The sequence below is a fragment of the Chiloscyllium plagiosum genome, chromosome 10 (genome assembly GCF_004010195.1).
Source record: "Chiloscyllium plagiosum isolate BGI_BamShark_2017 chromosome 10, ASM401019v2, whole genome shotgun sequence".
Taxonomy (NCBI): domain Eukaryota; kingdom Metazoa; phylum Chordata; class Chondrichthyes; order Orectolobiformes; family Hemiscylliidae; genus Chiloscyllium; species Chiloscyllium plagiosum.
Window position 1 is genome coordinate 42,724,526 of NC_057719.1, and position 21,105 is coordinate 42,745,630.

At 39.4% G+C, this 21,105-nt stretch overlaps 1 protein-coding gene across 7 annotated transcripts in view; it reads left to right on the plus strand.

The window, feature by feature from the left end:
• The window catches only part of LOC122553571 (centrosomal protein of 170 kDa protein B-like), a 97,754-nt gene that overhangs the window by 63,821 nt on the left and 12,828 nt on the right, over positions 1-21,105 (plus strand). For 3 of the 7 annotated variants that reach the window (XM_043697582.1, XM_043697580.1, XM_043697581.1), the window contains exons 13-16: positions 3,709-3,925; positions 14,662-14,791; positions 17,975-18,013; positions 18,130-18,270. In XM_043697582.1, coding sequence (XP_043553517.1) covers positions 3,709-3,925; positions 14,662-14,791; positions 17,975-18,013; positions 18,130-18,270 — 527 coding nt within the window. The remainder of the gene's footprint in view (positions 1-3,708; positions 3,926-14,661; positions 14,792-17,974; positions 18,014-18,129; positions 18,271-21,105) is intronic. The other 4 variants (XM_043697584.1, XM_043697585.1, XM_043697583.1 and 1 more) reach the window with 4 other exon arrangements.

Below are 21,105 nucleotides of genomic sequence, written 5' to 3' on the forward strand. Positions count from 1 at the left end.
TTGTTGAAGAGAGAAAAATAGTTAATGTTTTCAGTTTAACAACACTTCTTTGGAACTGATTTTTGTTTTAGATTTCCAGCATCCGTGATATTTTGCTTTTAAGAGCGTATTATTTATTCTACTTTTATGAATGCTACACTAAATCTTAACAATGCACTTCTAAGAGGCTCTATCCAGTGCCTCAGTAGAATGCATTTACATAGTGGTTCGCCTACCAAGGTGCTGTTGGGAATGTTATCATATATCATAACCATCTCTTTACAGGGTGGGAGATGAATGAGTATTGTCAATTCCAGAATATCGTTGGAACAGACTTTTGGAAAGGTTGTTTTAATATGTAGAATGGTGTGTGGAGTAGATGATTGTGAAGAATTAAATAACTAATATTCAACATATATTTGTTATTAGATATTCTTGTCTTACCTTGTAATCAATGCCATAAAACTTTATAAATAGGCACAGTAATTGACTCCATCTTTTCATCATCTGTAAAACAAAATTGTTGCAAACCAAAAAGATGAATGTTAGCAGTTGTCTTGTTAAAGACTTAGATTTTATTTCACTCCCTTCTAATCTTATTGAGATTTAATCAAACTTGTGATGTCTGGTACACTAACAAAATCAAATTTGGGTGTGACCAAGTATGTTTACTATTAACTTTTATTTTGGTGGGGAGTTCCTGGAATTCTCTTACTAAGGAAACTGTGGGGTGTTTAATGAGCTTGATTGAAATGTTATGTTTTGCTTTCTCTGATACCTCCTCTGGCTATTTTATAATCAGGTTACCACAAACTGGAGATTAAGTGGAGATTGGTCTTGTGCTTCAAAAACAATGCCCTCTTGTTATCTGGGACTAAATGCAGCTTTACTTCTTCACAGGTTTAAAATGTTGGTCAAATGTCTCATTTGTCTGCGGACAAGTGGGAGGGGGAAAGAAGTTGTATCCCTATGAGCAACTTTACAAAGCACTGTTACTAACTAACCCCATGGCTATGAAACTCTCAGTTGTTTCAAAGCATTTTTTTTTAAATAATAGAAGTCAAGATTCATACAAATGCAATTTATTTCTTCCTCATTCAATTTTAAAGGGGATGGAAGACGAGAGAGATAATTACAAATATTTGTGTACGTATCTTTGAAAACAAGCTAATGAAACATTAAAAAATCAGGTAGGATTCTGGTCTCTTTAGACAGAGGTGAAATGTATGAAATACAGGAACTGATGCTGAACCTGTATGAAACAGAAGTTCAGTGCCAGCTGGATTATTGTACTCAACTAGATATGACATTTTAGGAATGATATGAAAGTTTTAGAGAGGGTACAGAGAAAATCTGACGGAAAGAGGATTACAGTTCAAGAGCTTTATTAGAGAAGCTGTATTATTTTCCTTAAAGTTGATAAAGGCAAAAGAACAAATTTTAAAGAGCACATATTTCAGGTGATTGGTCAAAAGAACCAGACGTAATAAAACGTCATGTTTTGCTTTCCTCAACTAGTGGTTTGGATTTGAAATGCACTACTGGATAGGTTGCTGAATGCAAATTCAGTCTTAACTTTCAAAGGGAATTGGGAAAAATACTTAAAAGTGAAACATTACAAGGATATCAGGGAAGAATAGACAATTGAGGCAAAACTGAAATTGCTGTTTGAAAGAGCTAGTGCAGGAAGAAAGGAACAAATCACTCAAGGCTGTTCCACCATTCAGTGAGACCATAGCTGATCTGTGGCCTAATTCCACATACCTGCCTTTGGCTCATACCTCTTGATATCTCCAGATATGTTTTTGTTAAGCAATCTCAGATTTAACATTAACATCTGATTTTATATCGATTGCTATTTTGTGGAAGAGTTAAAAACATTTACCACACTTCGTGTGTGGAAGTGCTTCCTAACATCTCTCCTGAACAGTCTGGCCCCAATTCTCCGGCTATGCCAGCAGGTTCTAGAATCCCTAACCAATGGAAATAGTTTAACTTCATCTAGCCTGTTTTTTTCCTGTTAATATCTTCAGGATTTCAATCAGATCATCCTTAACCCTCTAAACTTTAGAAAAAACACAAAGTTGATGGATTAAATGACCACTTATGTTGTGCTATTTCATGATGCTGTGAATGACATTGTGTTCTGTGACTTGCATGGCATCTGGCTCGGAGCAATGAAATGCTGAGTTATTGTCAGAACGTAGCAAATGAACTAGGGCATCCAATCCTTCGAGCCTGCTTTGCCAATCAATTTGATCATGGTTGGTAATCCTAGCTCCAGCCACCTCCTTAGCTCTGTGAGAGTTAATAACCATTGCAAACAAAAATTTAACTAAGATTTAAAATTATTAATTGAGCTAGCTTCTATCACATCCTGAGGGAGAAAGTTCTACAGTGTGGTCTTACTTTGTATGAAGAAGTGTTTCATAACTCCTGTCCAGAATGGCATTGATCTAACTTTAAGGCTTTGGTCTTTATTATAGAGCTTCACCACCCCCCACCACTCCCCACCACCACAACAACCACTCCTACCCATCTCAGCAGAAACTGCCATCCATTAATTTCAGATTCAGAAAAATAAAACTTCAATCAAATAATTCTTGGCTACAAAATATAAGCCTAGCTGACCTAATATGCTCATTATCCCACCTTTGGAACCTTGGTAATGTACTGGTGAAGCTGTGTGTACACTTTCCAAATCAACATAGGTACATCCTTTCTAAGGTGTTCTTCCCAGAACTGTACGCATAATTTAGTTGTGGTGTAGCCAGGGCTGCTGTATAATCTAATGTTCTAGTTGTAAATGCTAAAATTTCATTAGTCTTTTTGATTATTTTTGTACATGATTGCTACCTCTTTGTGATTTGTACACAAGAATTTATAAATCTCTTGGAAATCATAGAATCCCTACAGTGTGGAACCAACAAGTCCACACATCCTCTGAAGAATAACCTACCTACCCAGACCCATCCCCTTACCCTATTACTCTACATTTACCCCTGACTAATGCATCTAACATACACATCCCTGAGCACTATGAGCAATTTAGCATGGCCAATTCACTTAAACTGCACGTCTATGGACTGTGGGAGAAAACTAGAACACCTGATGGAAACCAACACTGACACTGGGAGAATGTGCAAACTCCACACAGATGGTCGCCAAGGCTGGAATCGAACCCGGGTCCCTGGCGCTGAGGCAGCAGTGCTAGTCACTGAGCCACCATGCTGCCCTAAGATATAAGGGAGTCTTGGTTTATTGGGAGCAGATAAGAAAGTGCAGTTAAGCTCTCAATCAGATCATCCATGATCTTTCTTTGTGGTGAAGCAGTCAAGAGACATTTTATTACTTATTCCTGCTCCTATTCTTTGGACTAAAGTTGTTCCTAACCTTTAAACATGTAGGAGAAAGTAGCTGGACCTATCTTTATCAAACTAGCAAAGTGTTGTTTCTCAGCCCAGGAACTTGGGCGTATTGCACAGGTTAAGTCCTATCACATGTTTTCAATGAGGAAATTAATTTGTAAACTATTCAGAAAAAAAAATCATTATTTTATTTAAATTCAGAGCTCACCTCTGTTATGTATGCACTGACCTCTGCTCCAGGATTTTGAACAGTCTCCCTTTGTAGGAATCATGTGCTTTGTCTTAAACCTTGGGTTGTTCTGCCTATTGCTGTTATTCTAGTATTATCTTTCCCTTTATTTGAAACTAATTCTTTTACAAGACTCAAGATGGAGACAACAAACTTCAGATTACACTTCTACTTCAGAGGAGGAGTATAATTCAAATCACACCTCTCCTAAACACAACCGCTTACATGCTTCAACAGCCACACACAGCAGTAGAGGCCAGTCTTCCAGTTCAGGAAGAACAAGACAAAACCTGGATGATGAAGAAGATCCGTATGAAAACTGGACTACACACAGTGCCGAAATTGCAAGGTATTGTAGAACTGTACTTGGGACTGCAGAGCATGTGAATACAGAACAAATGATTGAATGAATTATTGTCATGTGTATTTTACTGTGAAATGCAACAAAATACAATGAAAAGCTTAAATTTGTCACCATAATCTGGCACCATTTTGATAGTTTAAGAATAAGGGAACTTTTTCACGCAGAGAGTGGTGCGTGTATGGAATGAGCTGCCAGAGGAAGTGGTGGAGGCTGGTATAATTACAGCATTTAAAAGGCATCTGGGTAGGTACATGAATGGGAAGGGTTTAGAGGGATATGGGCCAAGTGCTGGCAAATGGGGCTAGATTAGGTTAGAATATCTGGCATGGGCGAGTTGGACCGAAGAGTCTGTTTCGATGCTGTATGACGCTATAACATGACTCGCTGAAATAAGTTTTTTGAGGAAATGCCAAGCTCATGATATGTTACACTGACCTCTGCTGGAGAATGCCACAGCAGCAAGGCAGACATCAAGAGCCTGACCTTGTAATTTTCAATAAAAATAGGAGCACACATAGGATACAAGTGTTCTATGCTGACTGCTATATGTTCAAATAGCTCTTAGCTTTTTCTTCCCTGTGAATTAATTAAGTTAGAGAACTTCTATTTAAATAAATATACTCAATATAATTTTTCAAACAAAAGTTAATAGCTAGGATAGAGACCTTTCAGTGCAAGACCTCTAGGCTGGTTTCAGTTACGGAAGAAAACCTGGAACAGGCTTGTTATAAGTGCTTGTAATGGTTGTGAGTTTGAATGTGGCTGAACATCACTTTGTCTGTACTACTCAACAGGGTGGCATGGTGGCTCAACAGTGTCTCACCCGGGACCCGGGTTCAATTCCACCCTCGGTCTGGAGTTTATGTTCTCCCCATATCTGCATGGATTTCTACCTGGTGCTCTGATTTCCTTCCACAGCCAAACATGTGCATGCTAGGTGGGTTGGCTGTGCTAGATTGCCCATGGTGTCCAGGGATGTGTCAGTTAGGTGGATTAGCCATGGTATCCTATGTGAATAGTGTGGGAGCTAGGTCTGGGTGGAACCCTCTTCAGAGGGTCAGAGCAGACTTGATGGGCTACATGACCTCTTTCTGTACTATAGGGATTCTATGATTCTGAGAATAGTTCTTGGGGATCTCATAGTTTGGGATAATCATTTGGAGGTGTGACCCCTGCTGTTTCATTGCTAACACTCAGAACAAGAAGTTCTTAGACTCAGTGAATTAAGGTTCTTATTTTATGTAAAGGGAGTACTGGAACAAAAATAATTTTAGTTTTGTTATGATTCTCATTAATCCACAGAGTTCAGGATAGATGAGGAAAGCTGTCCACACATACCATCTCTAGTTTTGTCACTACTACCTTAACTATGGAATAAATCACTGCTGGTTTCTCTCTAATGGTGTGTTCTCCCACAGATGAAACTTGCCATATAAATAGCTGCAGAACACTTGAACACAATTCAACCAATAGTAGAGGAATAAGCCAATGCTATTTTATGGGCCTGTAGATTGAAAGAAGCAAAAATGGCCCTTAGTAGAGTGATATGCTGCTCTTGTCGGATGTGGGAGTTTGGGGAGAGTTTACGGGTTACTGAGGATTACATCTGCAATAAATGCTGTTGTTTGCGAATCCTATTAGATCGAATGGATCAGTTGGAGAGGCAGTTAGAGGCAATGAGGAATTTACAAGAGCAAGGGGATGTGATGGATGGCAGTTATAGGAAAAGGGTAAGGTCTCAGATACAGTCACATAGAAGGTTAACTCCAGGAAAGGTAAGAGAGGGTGGCAGCGAATGCAGGAGTCTTCTGTGGCTATTGCCATTTCAAACAAGTATGCTGGTTTGAAAAATGTACATGGCAATGGATTCTAAGGGGAATGTAGCACGATCGGCCAAGGTTCTGGTATTGAGACTGGCTGTAATGTACGTCGGGTTCCATGCAATCGATTGTGTTAGGGGACTGTCTAGTCTGAGGTACTGACAGCAGCGAAAAATCATAATGGTGTGTTGCTTCCATAGTGCCAGGATCAAGGATGTCTCAGAGAGAGTGCAGAATGTTCTCACAGGGGAGAGAGGCCAGCAAGAGGTTGTTGTACACATTGGAACCAACGACATTGAATAGGAAAAGGTTGAGATTCTGAAGGTTTAGGCAGGAATTTAAAAAGGAGGTCCTTTTTAATTGGAAGGGGACTAATATACTGGCAGGGAGATTTGCTAGAATTGCTCATGAGGATTTAAACTAGTAAGGTGGGGGGTGGGGTGGAACCCAAGGAGATAGTGATGAAAGATTTCAATCTGAGACTGACACAGTTGAGAACAAAGTCAAACAGTCAGGGCGGGCAGAGGCAAAGCAGAAAGCAAAGTAGGATAGATAAATTAAACTGCATTTATTTCAATGCAAGGGACCTAACACGGAAGGCAGATGAACTCAGGGCATGGTTAGGAACATGGGACTGGGATATCATAGCAATTACAGAAACATGGCTCAGGACTGGCAGCTTAATGTTCAAGGATACAAATGCTACAGGAAGGATAGAAAGGGAGGCAAGAGAGGAGGGGGAGTGGCGTTTTTGATAAAGGATAGCATTACAGCTGTACTGGGGGAGGATATTCACGGAAATACATCCGGGGAAGTTATTTGGGTGGAAATGAGAAATTAAAAAGAGATGATCACCTTATTGGGATTGTATTATAGAACCCCTAATAATCAGAGGGAAATTGAGAAACAAATTTGTAAGGAGGTCTGTTATTTGTAAGAATAATAGAGTGGTTATAATAGGGAATTTTAACTTTCCAAACAAACACTGGGACTGCCATAGTGTTAAGGGTTTAGATAAAGAGGAATTTGTTAAATGTGTACAAGAAAATTTTCTGATTCAGTATGTGGATGTACCTACTAAAGAAGGTGCAAAACTTTACCTACTCTTGGGAACTAAGGCAGGACAGGTGACTGAGGTGTCAGTGGGGGAGCGCTTTGGGGCTGTTTTAAAAAATTCTCAAGGTCAGGTTCGTAGGAGAGTAGTCTGACACAGAACAAACGACCAAGAGGCGAGTCTGCTAGAATATGGGCATTTTATTCCCCGCAGCGTCGCCACAACGGGTCTGGCTTATACTCACTCTACATGTTACCGGAACTGGGAGCCGTCAGTTCTCGTAGAGCGGTTGCCAACAACCCACGCTCGGCGGTTAAACGTAACCCCGGAGCAGACTCACCAAACTGGAGACTTTTCCAGCTGATATACTCTTTTCCAGATATAAACATTCATGTGAACAGCAGAGCAAGGCTAAAAAACACATTCCTACAAATACATTAAGTACAAAAGGGTAACTAGGGAGAGAATAGGGCCCCTCAAAGATTCGCAAGGCGGCCTTTGTGTGGAGCTGCAGGAGATGGGGCAAATACTAAATGAGTATTTTGCATCAGTATTTACTGTGGAAAAGGACATGGATGACATAGAATGTAGGGAAATAGATGGTGACATCTTGAAAAATGTCCGTATTACAGAGGAGGCAGTACTGGATGTCTTGAAACACAATGTTGCAGCGTTACAGATCATTGGTTAGGCCATTGTTGGAATATTGCATGCAATTCTGGTCTCCTTGCTGTCGGAAAGATGTTGCGAAACTTGAAAGGGTTCAGAAAAGATTTACAAGGATGTTGCCAGGATTGGAGGATTTGAGCTATAGGGAGAGGTTGAATAGGCTGGGGCTGTTTTCCCTGGAGCGTCGGAGGCTGAGGGGTGACTTTATAGAGGTTTATGAAATCATGAGGGGCATGGATAGGATAAATAGATAAAGTCTTTTCCCTGGGGTGGGGGAGTTCAGAACTAGAAGGCATGGGTTTAGGGTGAGAGGAGAAAGATATAAAAGAGACCTCAGGGGCACCTCTTTCAAGCAGAGGATTGTGCATGTATGGAATGAGCTGCCAGAGGAAGTGTTGGAGGCTGGTACAATTGCAACATTGAAAAGGCATTTGGATGGGTATATGAATAGGAAGGGTTTGGAGGGATATTGGCAGGTGGGACTAGATTGGGTTGGGATATCTGGTCGGCATGAATGAGTTGGACCGAAGGGTCTGTTTCCATACTGTGCACCTCTATGACTCTAGTTCAGATTCTTTTCGTAATTATAGTTGCTTTGAAATTGATACAGACTTTCTCTACAGGGGGTGAAAAAGTTTATTATTTCACTGCAGTTAAAAACATTTGTATAGTAATAGGAACAAAAAAAAAATCATCATTGGCTTGTTACATCACTGGTGATTAAGCTTTGTTCTAAAGGTTTTTGGCCACTGGAGATTTGTGTATTTACACAATACTTTTTAATGATTTCAATCATCAAGGATCAAAAGTGATAAACACATCATGGTTATATTTTGACATTATTCATTCTTTCAGAAAGAATTCCATGTATTCAACTATCATTTTGATAAAAGTCACCAGACATCCAACCATTACAGTTGATATCATCTGTTTCACAGATGATTGTCATTAAGTTTTAACCTCAACAGTTTGGATTTTCAAATATTTTGGAATCTCTCATGGCATTCAAAGAGACACCATGTATATCTGAATGGAATAAACTCACCCCATTAACATTATGTTTGTATGTAGAGATTGCACTAAAAAGACTCCTAATTACTCATTTCAGAAACCTGCAAGCACCAATATTGCAGGTTAAGGTCAGACCTTCAAACAATATATTTTTTTCTGGGATCCTTTTCTGATGAATTTAAATTTAATTGAAGTTTAATTGTTACTAAATAATCCATTGCCTGATATATTTCTAGTATGCTATATATTCATGCATTCTTAAAATTAAATACCAAAATTGTTGCATTAATAAGATGGCCTTTTGTAAGAAATGAAAAATAATATCGATCATGTTGGCTTAAATTCTGTGATTGGAGTATAATGATTTTCTTTTTCTTGTAATGACCTTGTAATCTAATTTCTGGTTTCAGACAACAATTATAATTGGTCTGCTGAAGTTAAAATAGTGCAACGTTGACAAATGACTGAACGTTTATCAATATTGTAGCAAACCATGACAAACCTTAATTTGTTACAATATGACTCCACCCAATCGGTATTAGTGACCATTTTATGAAATAGGGGAAACCAGAGGTTCTAGTACAAGAACAATTACATTTCAAAGTATTATAGTCTTGACATTGATCCAAAAGTCTAAACAGTTACATGTTGCATCAGACTTAAGACTAGCTCCATGCCTGGTGGCATGATGTCAAAATGGAAAAGGCTTTAAGCCACCTTATCTCTGTCCGACTCCTCTATATTGTGTGAATACTCTGTTTCTACAATTATGGTTTCTTGTGCACCATTATTCCTTTAAAAGTCTTTTTTGATCAAAGATGGGGTTGCCTTTCCTCATACTCCATACCTGGCTAAGTATCTGTTTTTCTGTGCATTGAAGCATCTTCTATCTTTGTGCCACTACACAAATGCAGTTGTTGGCTTATTCTGACCAGTTGGAAATAACAGTCAAATGAAATATGGTTTTAGACTTCTGAGCTTGGGCTGTTTAATAATATGGGGAGCATTTGAATATTTGGATGGGTGTATGAATACGAAGGGTTTGGAGGGATATGTGCCGGATGCTGGCAGGTGGGACTAGATTGGGTTGAGATATCTGGTCGGCATGGACGGGTTGGACCAAAGGGTCTGATTCCATGCTGTACACCTCTATGACTGTATTTTGGAGAAGTCCTGGCTGTAGCTTGCTGATGTTTTCAAGCTAGGGCTATCTTCATTTGGATTCCAGGAGGTTTATATTGTCAGACAGTTCCACCGTTTATAACAATCCATCCAACTCGCTTACACCAGCGTCAGAGTTGTAAGACAACACTAAACTGATCTTACTGCTGGAAAAATTAATTTGGACTTAAGAATAAACACCGGGAAACAGCTCATGGAAAGTGAACGGTCAAAACCTGATTTAAACAAATGCTAATTGTAATTTGATTGTAATGATTTACCTTGGAGCTAATGAATACCATGTCAAAATAATACTTATAATTTAACTTTTATTGTAACTTGTGAAAACTTGAGAGTCTGTTTCCGTGTTTGTTTTTGGTAACTCTTTGATCAAGTGTTTCCCAGGACATTGTGGGAAGTTAGGAAGAAATTGCGGAGCCACTAGTGGAGAAATATGTATCATGTATAGCCATGGGTGATGTGCCGGAGAACGAGAGGGTGGCTAATTTTGTGCCTTTGTTTAAGTCAGTCTGTAAGGAGATGCCTAAGAACTATAGACCTGTGAGTTTGACATCAGTAGTGGATACATTATTGGAGGGGACTTTGAGAGAGAGGTGTTTTTTATTATTCATTCACAGAATGAGGGCGTCGCTGGCCAGGCCAGCATTTATTGCCCATCCCTGATTACCCAGAGGGCAGATAGGAGTCAACCACATTGTGGGTCTGGAGTCACATGTAGGCCAGACGGGGTAAGGATGGCGGTTTTCATCCCTAAAGACATTCGTGAACGAGGTGGGTTTTTACAACAATTGACAATGGACTCATTGTCATCGTTAGACTCTTAATTCCAGATTTTATTAAATTAAAACTACACCGTCTGCCATGGCAGAAATCAAACCCAGGACCCCAGAACATTACCTGGGTCTCTGGATTAACAGTTGAGTGATAATACCTCTCGGACATTGCTTCCCCTTGAATTACATGTATTTAGAGAGGCCAGGACTGATTAGGGATAGTAAGCATGGCTTTGTGAGTGGGAAATCATGTCTCTCAAACTTGACTGAATTTTTTGAGGACATAACCAAACATTGATGAGGGCAAAGCAGTAGATGTTAAAGCATCAGATCTTTGAGTCAAGGAGTTGGGAGATCATGTTGGAATTGTACAGGATATTGGTGAGGCCACTTTTGAAATACTGTGTTCAGTTATGATTGCCTTACTAGAGGAAGGGTATTATTAAGTTGGACAGGGTTCAGAAAAGATTTACCAGGATGTTGTTGGGAGTGGTTGGGGGGGGGGGGGGGGTGTGCTGAGGAGGTTGAGTTATGAGGATAGGCTGAAATTTCCTTCCCTGGAGTTTAGGAGGTTAAGGGGTGACCTGAAGAGGTTTTAAAATCATGAGGGGTATAATTACGTAAATAGCAAAGGTCTTTTATCTAGGGTGGGGGAGTTCAAGATGTGGGGAGTAATTTTAAGGTGAGAGGAGAAAGATTTAAAAGGGACCTGAGGGGCAATCTTTTCCACATAAGAGGGTGGTTTAAATGTGAAATGAACTGTCAGAGGAAGCGGTGGATGCAGGTACAGTTACAGCATTTAAAAGGCATTTGGATAAGTACATGAATAGGAAAGGTTTAGGGGGATATGGGCCAAAATGCCCACAAGTGAGACTAGTTCCGTTTGTGAAATTTGGTCAGTATGGATAAGTTGGACCAAAGGGTCTATTTTCGTACTGTATGACTCTATAATCTGGGTCTGTCATTTTATGTCTTCTTTTCCTTTTTGCCTCGCTGATACACCTCACCATACATTATTTTACTTCATCACTGTCTGCTGATGTGTGCCCCCATTTCCCATCACAAACGTTCAGTAACCTTCGATCTTCCAGCTATGCCTCTCTTAGCTTCCACCAAAGTGTTCTTCGAGGCATTGTCTCCTTTTGATCAGCAACTTTAATGTTTTCATCTGACCTCTCATCAACACACAATTTCATTCCTGTTTAAGTCAACCCTCTCTAAGCTAACCCTGAGAGTCAATTCACTCCAACTAATTGTACGTCTCTCTTCAAAATACACATTCATTTGTGCCCTTGTCGTCCGTGAACCAATTGTGGATGATTGCATTGACATCACAGCCTTAATGTAAACATGACTTCATGGTGATGACACCTTTCCCCTTCATGAAATCTCCTCAGTTGCCCTGTTTTCCATCCATTGCCCCATCAAGTCTATCAGATAGATGACAGTGACCTAAGTCCGTCTTCATCTGGCAACTCTCCTCCTGTAAGCAACTCATCTGCTTCACTCACTGATATTTTACCAAGAGGATCTTTACTGCTTTACTCCCTCAGTCTCTGCATACAATAGCTTCTTATCTTCTGTGATTTCAACCACAATCTCAACTCATGCTCTCTCTCCACTGAGTTCACTGTCCTCTTATCCTCGCTCAATCTCTACTTTCATTTAAACTGCCCAACTCAGAGCCAACCTCTTGACCTTCCCATCCCATGGTTTTGCTGGTTCTCTCATATTAATCTGATAGATAAGGCCATCTCTGATTGCTTAGTTTTATCATGTATATTCCCTCCACGTGCCTCTGCATCTTTTTCTACTTTGCCTAAAAAGCTCCTCTTCATTTTGCTTACAACTCCAGTGTCAAAACCTCAGCTGTCAAGCTTTTAATCTTCTGTGCAGCACAGCATTTCTGCAGCTAATGATTGTTCAACTGCACCCTCACCTCCACATTTGATCCCACAGTTCCCAATAAAACCATTGCTTTTTTTCACCCTGGACATTCCCCTGCTATAGATCACATCTGCACTCCTTGAGCAACTAGTGTAGCCATTTTTTTGCCAGATTTCGCTAGGTCACACATGGCAAAGTTGGTCCTTGTTTTAAGCTGCTCCCTATTTTAGGGTCATTCTGGAATGCAGCAAATAGCCAGTGGCTTCTTATCTGTACTGCAAACCATCTTTTTAAACTCCTTTCCAATGTTCTTCCTCATCTCTAATAAGCATGAGAGCTTCATGAACTTCTTTGTGAATAAGATTATAATCCTATTTGAGCAACTGCCTCTACCTCATCCCTCCATTCCAATGGCCCACCATTGGAATATCCATTAGCCTGCTCTACACTTGCACCTTTGTCTAGTTTCTGACATGCCCTGCCTGAACTCATCTTGTCTATGCAATATACATTTTGCTCATGCAACCTAATTTCCCCTAAATTGCAGAGTATTCAAGTTTCTTTTCTGGTACTCATGCTAGCCAATAATCTTGATGTGTCACTTTCTTCAGGTCTTTGTTCCTATCCTATAAATTTGCAGTTATTCCCCCCTTCCCTCAAAAAATTAATCTTTGGCCCAGTTTCCTTGAAAATTACTGCCCCATTTCCAATCTCTCTTTCATCTTTTAAGTCCTTGAAAACATTGTCACTTTCAAAACCCATGCCCATAATTCATGGATTTTCATGTTTGTATCTATCAAATCAGGTTTCCACTCCCGGATCAAATGAAGTCTTAAATCTCAAATGGCATCTTGTGTGCTTACAATAAAGGTAAACCTGCCCTTCTTATCAACTTTACCTGTCTGCAATCATTGACACAATTAATCTAATTAACCAACTGCCATCTTCCCATACCTCTGCCATTGTCCAGCTTAATGGGGGTTGCTCTCATTTGGTTCTGTCCTTATTTATCTGATCAAAGCCAGATTATCACTTCCAGTAGCTGCTTTTTCCAATCCCACAGTAATATTTCTGGCATCCCCCGAGGATGTTTCTTTGGCCCTTTTACTATCTCTTGTCTTTCTGCTGCTTGCTGTGGGCAAAGAATTGTGGGGCTTGAGGAGATTACTGAGACAGGAATGGGTAGGGCCAGAGGAACTTGGAAACAAGGATGAGAATTTTAAGATCAAGTAGGCAATAATTTTCACAATGACACCCACTTCTAACTTACCACCACCTTTGTGCACTCCTGCAGTGGTTTTTAAATTATCTGATTGCTTATATGAGATGCTGTACTGAATAAGGAGAAATATCCTCCAATTAAATATTGAGAAATCTGAAGCAGTGTGCATATTAAGAACTGTTACCCATGTTAGATGAGTGACTGCATTTCTGAAATGCTTAATTGCCCAGGGAGCATTTTAAGATATCCTGTGAAAGCATTGTAAAAATTTCAAGTATTTCATTTTTTCTTTTGTTTCAAATCCCTGCTCCAAGGTCATTTTCTAGCTGCCAACTCTATCCAAATACCCGACAACAGTCTGAAACTAATTTAGATTGTCCACAACCATTGTATGACCTTTGACATGGAGATAAGCTGTTAATCACGCATTCATGCCATTACTAAAATAGGCTATTTCCATCCTCTGTAACATTGTCCAACTTCCCCCTGTCTCATTCATGGCCTCTGTTACCTTTAGCCTTGACCATTCAAATGCATTCTGCTGGTCTCCCCCTTTCCATCCTCTATAAACCTGCTGCTGTATCTTCACTCTCACCAAATCCCCTTAGACAATCAGCCCCATGCTTCCTGACCAATGTTGCCTACTTGATCTTAAAATTTTCATCCTTGTTTCCAAGTTCCTCTGGCCCTACTCATTCCTCTGTCTCTGTAATCTCTTCAAGCCCCACAATTCTTTGAGATATTTGGTTTCATATACTTATGGTCTCTCGAGCATTCCAAATTTTAATCACTCCAGTATTGGTGCTGCCAAAACTGTTGAACTCCCTTCTTACACTGATATTTCCTTCTTTAAGACACTTCTTACAGCCTGCTTCTTTAACAAGGCTTTTGGCTATCTCACCTGATATCTTATGTGGTTTTATAATACTGCTGTGAAGTACTTCAGGATACTTTACTTTATAATACTGCTGTGAAGTACTTCAGGATACTTTACAAGTTGCATTACAAGTTCGCGGCTTTCATTACTAGATTATACATATCTGGTAATAAATTTATTAAACATATCTTTTGTTAATATTAAACATCATTATTCTGCATTTTAGGCTCAGCCAAGATTTAGCCAAAGATTTGGCAATCCTCGCGAGGGAGATTCATGATGTAGCAGGAGATGGGGACTCTTTCAGTTCATTACCGCCATCTACTCTTGGCTCCACAATTTCAGCCAGGGAAGAGGTAAGATCAGTTGTACATTACTTCCAATGCCCTCTGACAGAAGTACAGATAAGTATGTCAAAAAAATTAAACTTTAATAAAAGCCATTGAATATATTAAGATGCCCACATTCTATGATTAAAGAATAATTAATATTGACTGGGACAAAAAATTGGAAAGCATGAATGCAAGAGTACTTTGAAAAGGCTTCAGAAACATGATTCAAAGGGCCAGATTATCGCTGCAGAGACAGTCAGGCAGTTTATCAATTTGGCAAACCTGACTCTGTTTAAAGGGCCCTAAAAGCTCTGTTGTCCTCTCTGGAGAGGTAGGTGCAGGATAGAAGGCCCATCTCACATCTTTAAGACTACATCCCAGTTGTGATTAAAGCTTTTAGGTCTCTAATCCTCACCGTAATGCCTCAACACTCCTGCCCCTCCCAATCATGACTTCTGTGCCAACTCGAATTCCTAGCCATACTCTCTGGCCCCTCATTGTCCATGCCAAATTAAATCCCTCTGTGGTGCCTGACTCTCCATGCAAACTCGTATCCTTTCCAAAGGCATTCACCTCGCATGCACTGTGTATGTAACCAAATAATACCAGTGACACATGGGACTTGCTGAGAAAAACGCACCCATTCAGAAATGTTCTTTGCAAAAAATAATTGCTGCTCTTACAACCCTATAAAAAGGTCAATCAAAGTTTATTATTAAAGTATCAATAATAGAAGCTTGAAACACTTCACAACACTAAATTTATGGATGCACATATTAAGACATTAAGGAAAGCGATCATAAGAAGATAAACTTGTTATAACCACTTAAGCATGACAATTGAGCAAAGTTGACAATTTGTTGCACTTGTTGAAACAGAATACCTGCTGACCTGGGATTTATCGGTCTGGCCTCTAGCCAAACATTAATGCTGTTTGGTTATGTACATTGAGCGATTGAGCATGGAAGTAGGCAGCCATAGGGAAAATGCTAGAATCTATAAAAATGGACATGATAATAGCACACTTGTAGGATTGAGAAGAATTGACATGGATTTATGAAAGGGGAATCATGTTTGACAACCTGTTGGACTTTTTTTGATGATGCAAATAACAGAGTGGAAGTTGATAGCATGGAGAGTATGTGAAGATGTGGGGAGTAGCTAGGGGACATGGGGTAAGATTTTTAGAATTAACTTTCCAAAAGGTCCCTGAATCTAAATTCTGGTTCACAGCTCCTGAAGTTGCTGACGTGATTCTATAAAATATACAAGAAGCTAGGAGATGCCTATTCCTGTGAAGGAGCCAGCCAAGTCGGGAGTGCAGATTCTTTTACCCATATCCTTATCCTGCCCCCAGGAAAGTCGCCAGCCTCAGAAAGGAGGTGAATTTGGGTGCCATCAGCTATTTTTAAGTCACTTCAAAGTCCTCCAAACTCATTATCCATTAAATTGAAAAGCTTTGAGAGATTTAAATAGCTTTCCATTGTGTGAGTAAGTGAATGTGGGCAAGACGGCAGGGTGGTAGGTGAACAGGTCAGGTTAGGTCTAGCCAGGGGTATAGGAGGTCAGGGGGTCACATGGGAATCCAAGGATAAGGTGAATGAGAGAGCTAGGGTGGGGGGATGGGGGAGAAGTTCGTTGAGGATGTGGAGGTAGATGAAAGAGTTAAGAGGATGGCGAGAAAGTGTTTGTTAGAAGAGTTAATTGTTACCCAGAAGTTAGAACTTTTTTTATTCATCTAACATTTCTTGGGTAACTATCCAGGTAAACAATGCACGTGCCAGACAATGACTATCTCCAACAATCGAGTTTACGACCATCCTAAACCTGGGCATTCAATCGCAGAACCCCCCACTATCAACATTTTAGGAAGTTACTGTAATCAGAAATTCAGCTGAACCAGACATATAATTCTGTAGCTGGAAAGAGCAGGTCAGAGACTAGGAATTTTGCAGTGCGTAGCATAACACCTGACTCCACAAAGCCTATCCACCACCTACAAGCTACAAGTCAGGGGTGTGACCATCTTTCCATACTTCCCGCTTGTTTGGATGAATGCAATTCCAACAACATTCAAGAAGTTTGACACCATCCCAGGACAAAGCAGCCCACTTGATTGGCCCCACCACCTTCAACATTCACTTCCTTCACCAAAAGCGTACAGTAGCAACAGTGTGTATCATCTGCCAGAAACATTGCCGTAACTCTACAAGGCTCCTCAGGCAGCACCTTCCAAACCTACCAATTCTATCAAGTCAAAGGGCAAAGGTAGCAGGTTCTTGGGAACCCACTATCTACAAGTTCTCTTCCATGTTGTACATCAAGCTGACTTGGAAATATTTCACCATACCTTTAGTTGCATGGGATCAAACTCATACTCTCCCCTAGAACTGCAGCAATACAATAAGGCATATCCACCTCTCCAGTGAAGTTAGGAATGGGCAATAGATGTTAGCCTAGTCAGTGACACCCTCAAAATATAAAGAGTCCGAACCCTCTGAAGTCTCTGTCTGAATTAGAGACCTTTTTTGGAACATTTCAGATGTATGGTAACTGTGTGTCTGAAGTGTAAGCTTCTGAGCAATTCCTGTAGAGTTTTTTTTTGCGGGACTTCGCTGGAGTACTGCTGTGCATTTTCTGGAGTACATTCAGTGTCTGATGATCCAGAAACTGGACACACTGGGCTTTTGCGCTGCTCAGTCATATCCCTAGGAATTAGACAGTTGAAGATACTGGAAGTAAAATCTACATTTTTTTTTTGCCCATTGAGAAAGAATTTCAAAAAGATCATGGCTGATCAAATTGTGGCCTACCTACCTGTTCCCCTTAATCACCATCTTTAATGGTACCACAAAATAAGTCTGAAGCAGAAGCAGTTTAATAAACAGTGCTCATTTACAGAGAGATTTTTATAATGTCTTGCAAACATTTTTGTGTGTGTGGGCTACGTTTTTATAATTCCCAAATAAGAGAAACCAAATGGGCGACTTTTATTTCATAGATAGTTGTCTGTCTTGCTTTATTGTTGAACCTCTTCCTGTAAGAAGAGTTAAAGCTTTTTTTATAGTCTGTCTGTGTTTTGCATATATGTTTCAAATTGTGAGGCAATTTGATTTCATTCAAATCTTTTTATTGCTAAGTTTTAATAGAACTTCTCATTAAATAATGTGTTGTTATCTCTTGTTTAATTTTGTTTTTTAAACTCAGATTCCAAAATCATCATCACGGACATCCCATAACTCTCAGGTGCATCATTCTGTTTCCATCTTTCATTTTAGAACATGTGATTTTATATATGTTTACGCACTTAGAACACACATGGTTAAACTGAGATTTTAAACATAGTTTACACATTTTTTTAGTTGGTGCAGCACATTCCTGAAGCAAGTCTGAACTTTCAGAAGGTTCCCCCAGAATCTTCAGGAATTAAGAAAGATTTGGATCAAAATATGAATGATAGCAAAGATCCAGATTCAAAAAGAAGAAGCTGGAACAGAGAAGAGGTTATCTTTGTTTTCTATATATTTGAGCAATGCCATGAGTTGCCTTTGTTTCTCAGAAGTGTGGGTGCATCATTTTATATTAATGACTATAATGGTGGGCTAAATTTGTAAGGTATTGCGAAGCTAATGATAATGTTTGTTAGAAGAGAATGTGTTATATTAAAATGTACATTATGTGAAGTCTTGAATGTTTTAAAAATGATATACACATATAATCCATGTCGCAATCTATTGAAACAAATGTAAATCATGAGTTGTTGAAGCAAAGTGGGGAATGAAGTGCACTTATAAATGCAAGTGTGTATAGGTTTCATTCATGTATATAAATGACTGATTTACTTTGTGGCATATTGTAGCATCAAATCAAAATAAAATAAAATCATACAATAATACAGCACATAAAGAGGCCCCTCACTTATCAAGATTGCACAAGTTCTCTCAAAAACAACCTTTGCACATCCTCCCCGTGTCTGCGTGGGTTTCCTCCGGGTGCTCCGGTTTCCTCCCAGTCCAAAAATGTGCAGGTTAGGTGAATTGGCCATGCTAAATTGCCTGTAGTGTTAGGTGAAGGGGTAAATGTATGGGAATGGGTCTGGGTGGGTTGCGCTTCAGCGGGTCGGTGTGGACTTGTTGGGCCGAAGGGCCTGTTTCCACACTGTAAGTAATCTAATCTAATCTAACCATATTAATCCCACTCACTAGCCTCTTCTCCATTTTTCTCTTTCAGCTATTTGCTTTTGTAAGCTTCTATTGAAACTCATTCCATCATCCTGTCAGCCAGTGTTCAAAATCTTAACCATTCATTGCATCATTGTTTGTTTTTTTTCTTGTAATCTGATTCTTTTGCTAATCTCTTCAAATCTGTTTAGTTATTGTCCCTTCAGTTGTGTTTTTTTTAAATCTTATTATTTACTTAATCTGAATCTTTCATGATTTTAAACACTTTATCAAATCTTGTCTGCTTTAAAGAATGCAGCCCCACCACCTTCACAAGTAAATTACTGCAGATGCTGGAAATCTGAAATAAAAACAGGAAATAGCTGGAAATACTCAGCAGGTCAGGCAATATCTGTGGAGAGATATTGCCTGAATTGCCAATTAATGTTTCTCTCTCCACAGATGCTGCCTGAACTGCGAAGTATTCCAGCACTTCCTGTTTCTACAGTTGAGCAATGTAACTGTAATCTTTATCCATACATTGTGGTCCTAAATTAATCTCTGTATCCTCTCCAGTAGGATATCCTCTTCACTAGTTGAACTAGTGGTTTATGTAGGTTGACAATAACATTGCAATGTTGATTTATAAAACCTAGTGTTCTATTCGTCCTGTTTTTTTTAAAAAAAATCTTTGTTAATATGTCCTGTCACTTGCAAAGATTTGTGCACAACAATTTGTGCATATTCTCTCTTGTTGCCCCCCCCCCCCCCCCAAAATGATACCATTTAGGTATTTTACCTCATTCTTCTGACCATAATGTATCACCTCACTTTTCTGCTTTGTTTTTCCATCTGTCTTATCTCCTCCTATTTCATCACCTGCCTGTAGCCATTTGAAGTCTACTTCTATCTTCATCGTTGCTTACTATACTTCGAAGTTATGTGGTATCTGCAGGTTACAAAATAGTGTCTTCATACTCGAAAGCTAAGTGTCCAATGCATGTTAAGAACTGTAGTGGTCTGGATACTGAACCCTGGGTAAAATCACAACTTACCACTATCCAGTCTGAAAAATAGCCTTTCACTATGATATTCTATGTTCATATCTTGGCCAATCTAGTATCCATGCTGCTACTACTTTTGTCTTCAAATTTGTTAATCAGTCTGTTCTTAGAAAATCCATATCAACAACATTAATTGTACTGCCACTTCATGTTATATTATCGAGGTTATGATATGCAATACATACTGTAAGATCCTAAGCTGTTTATAGAGTTAATTTTAACACTGCAAATCAAAAATAGATGCCTATTACAATAAGTAAACTGCTTGCAAGTTTAGTTTTATTAATTCATTACTAACCCAATAGCGCAAAAGTGAGTGCTGAAGCTTCAACCTAGAGCAAAATTAATTTTCTCTTTTGTTTGGTGAAATGCTGTTATCAGCAGTTGAAATGTTTGTACTGAGGAACTTCAGTTGAGATGTTTGTACTGAGCCCTTCTTCATTCCTGAAGAAGGGCTCATGCCTGAAACGTCAATTCTCCTGCTCCTTGAATGCTGCCTGACCTGCTGCGCTTTTCCAGCAACACATTTTCATTTCTGTACTGAGGGACGATCCACTTTGAATTGTAGATGCTAATAGTAGAGTTAGATGCAGATTGAACATTTACTCTGTATTTCCAATCAGTGTCACTGGGATAAAATCCTGAAACACAGCCCCACCACATGGACCGCAGCAGTTCAAGGAGTCAGCTCATCACTTTTTATGGGCAATTAGAGATGAAAATAAATGCCGGCCTTGCCAGCCAAATGCAAGATTAGTTTTGTAAAAATGACTTTGCCCAATCTTAGCATGGTGCCAACCATCTAACTGATGCCCACCAAAAACCAATCACTGTCAAATTGGAGACAATTTACTGTTATTGGCGCTTCATTGAGTATGTACAGCCAGCTGTCATTTGAGACCTTTATAGGTAGTAGACAGAGTATATATCAGTTCTGAAAGTCTAGACTGGAAGTTAACCTCAGTGACAAAATGAAAATGTCAGAAATAACCATTATAGTAATAAATCAAACAGTAGATGTATCACTTTAACTCAATATTTTTCATATATCTGGTTGCTTTCTGTCTCCATTCTGCTTTTTATTTTAACTTCTTCATTTCTGTCTAATTTATCT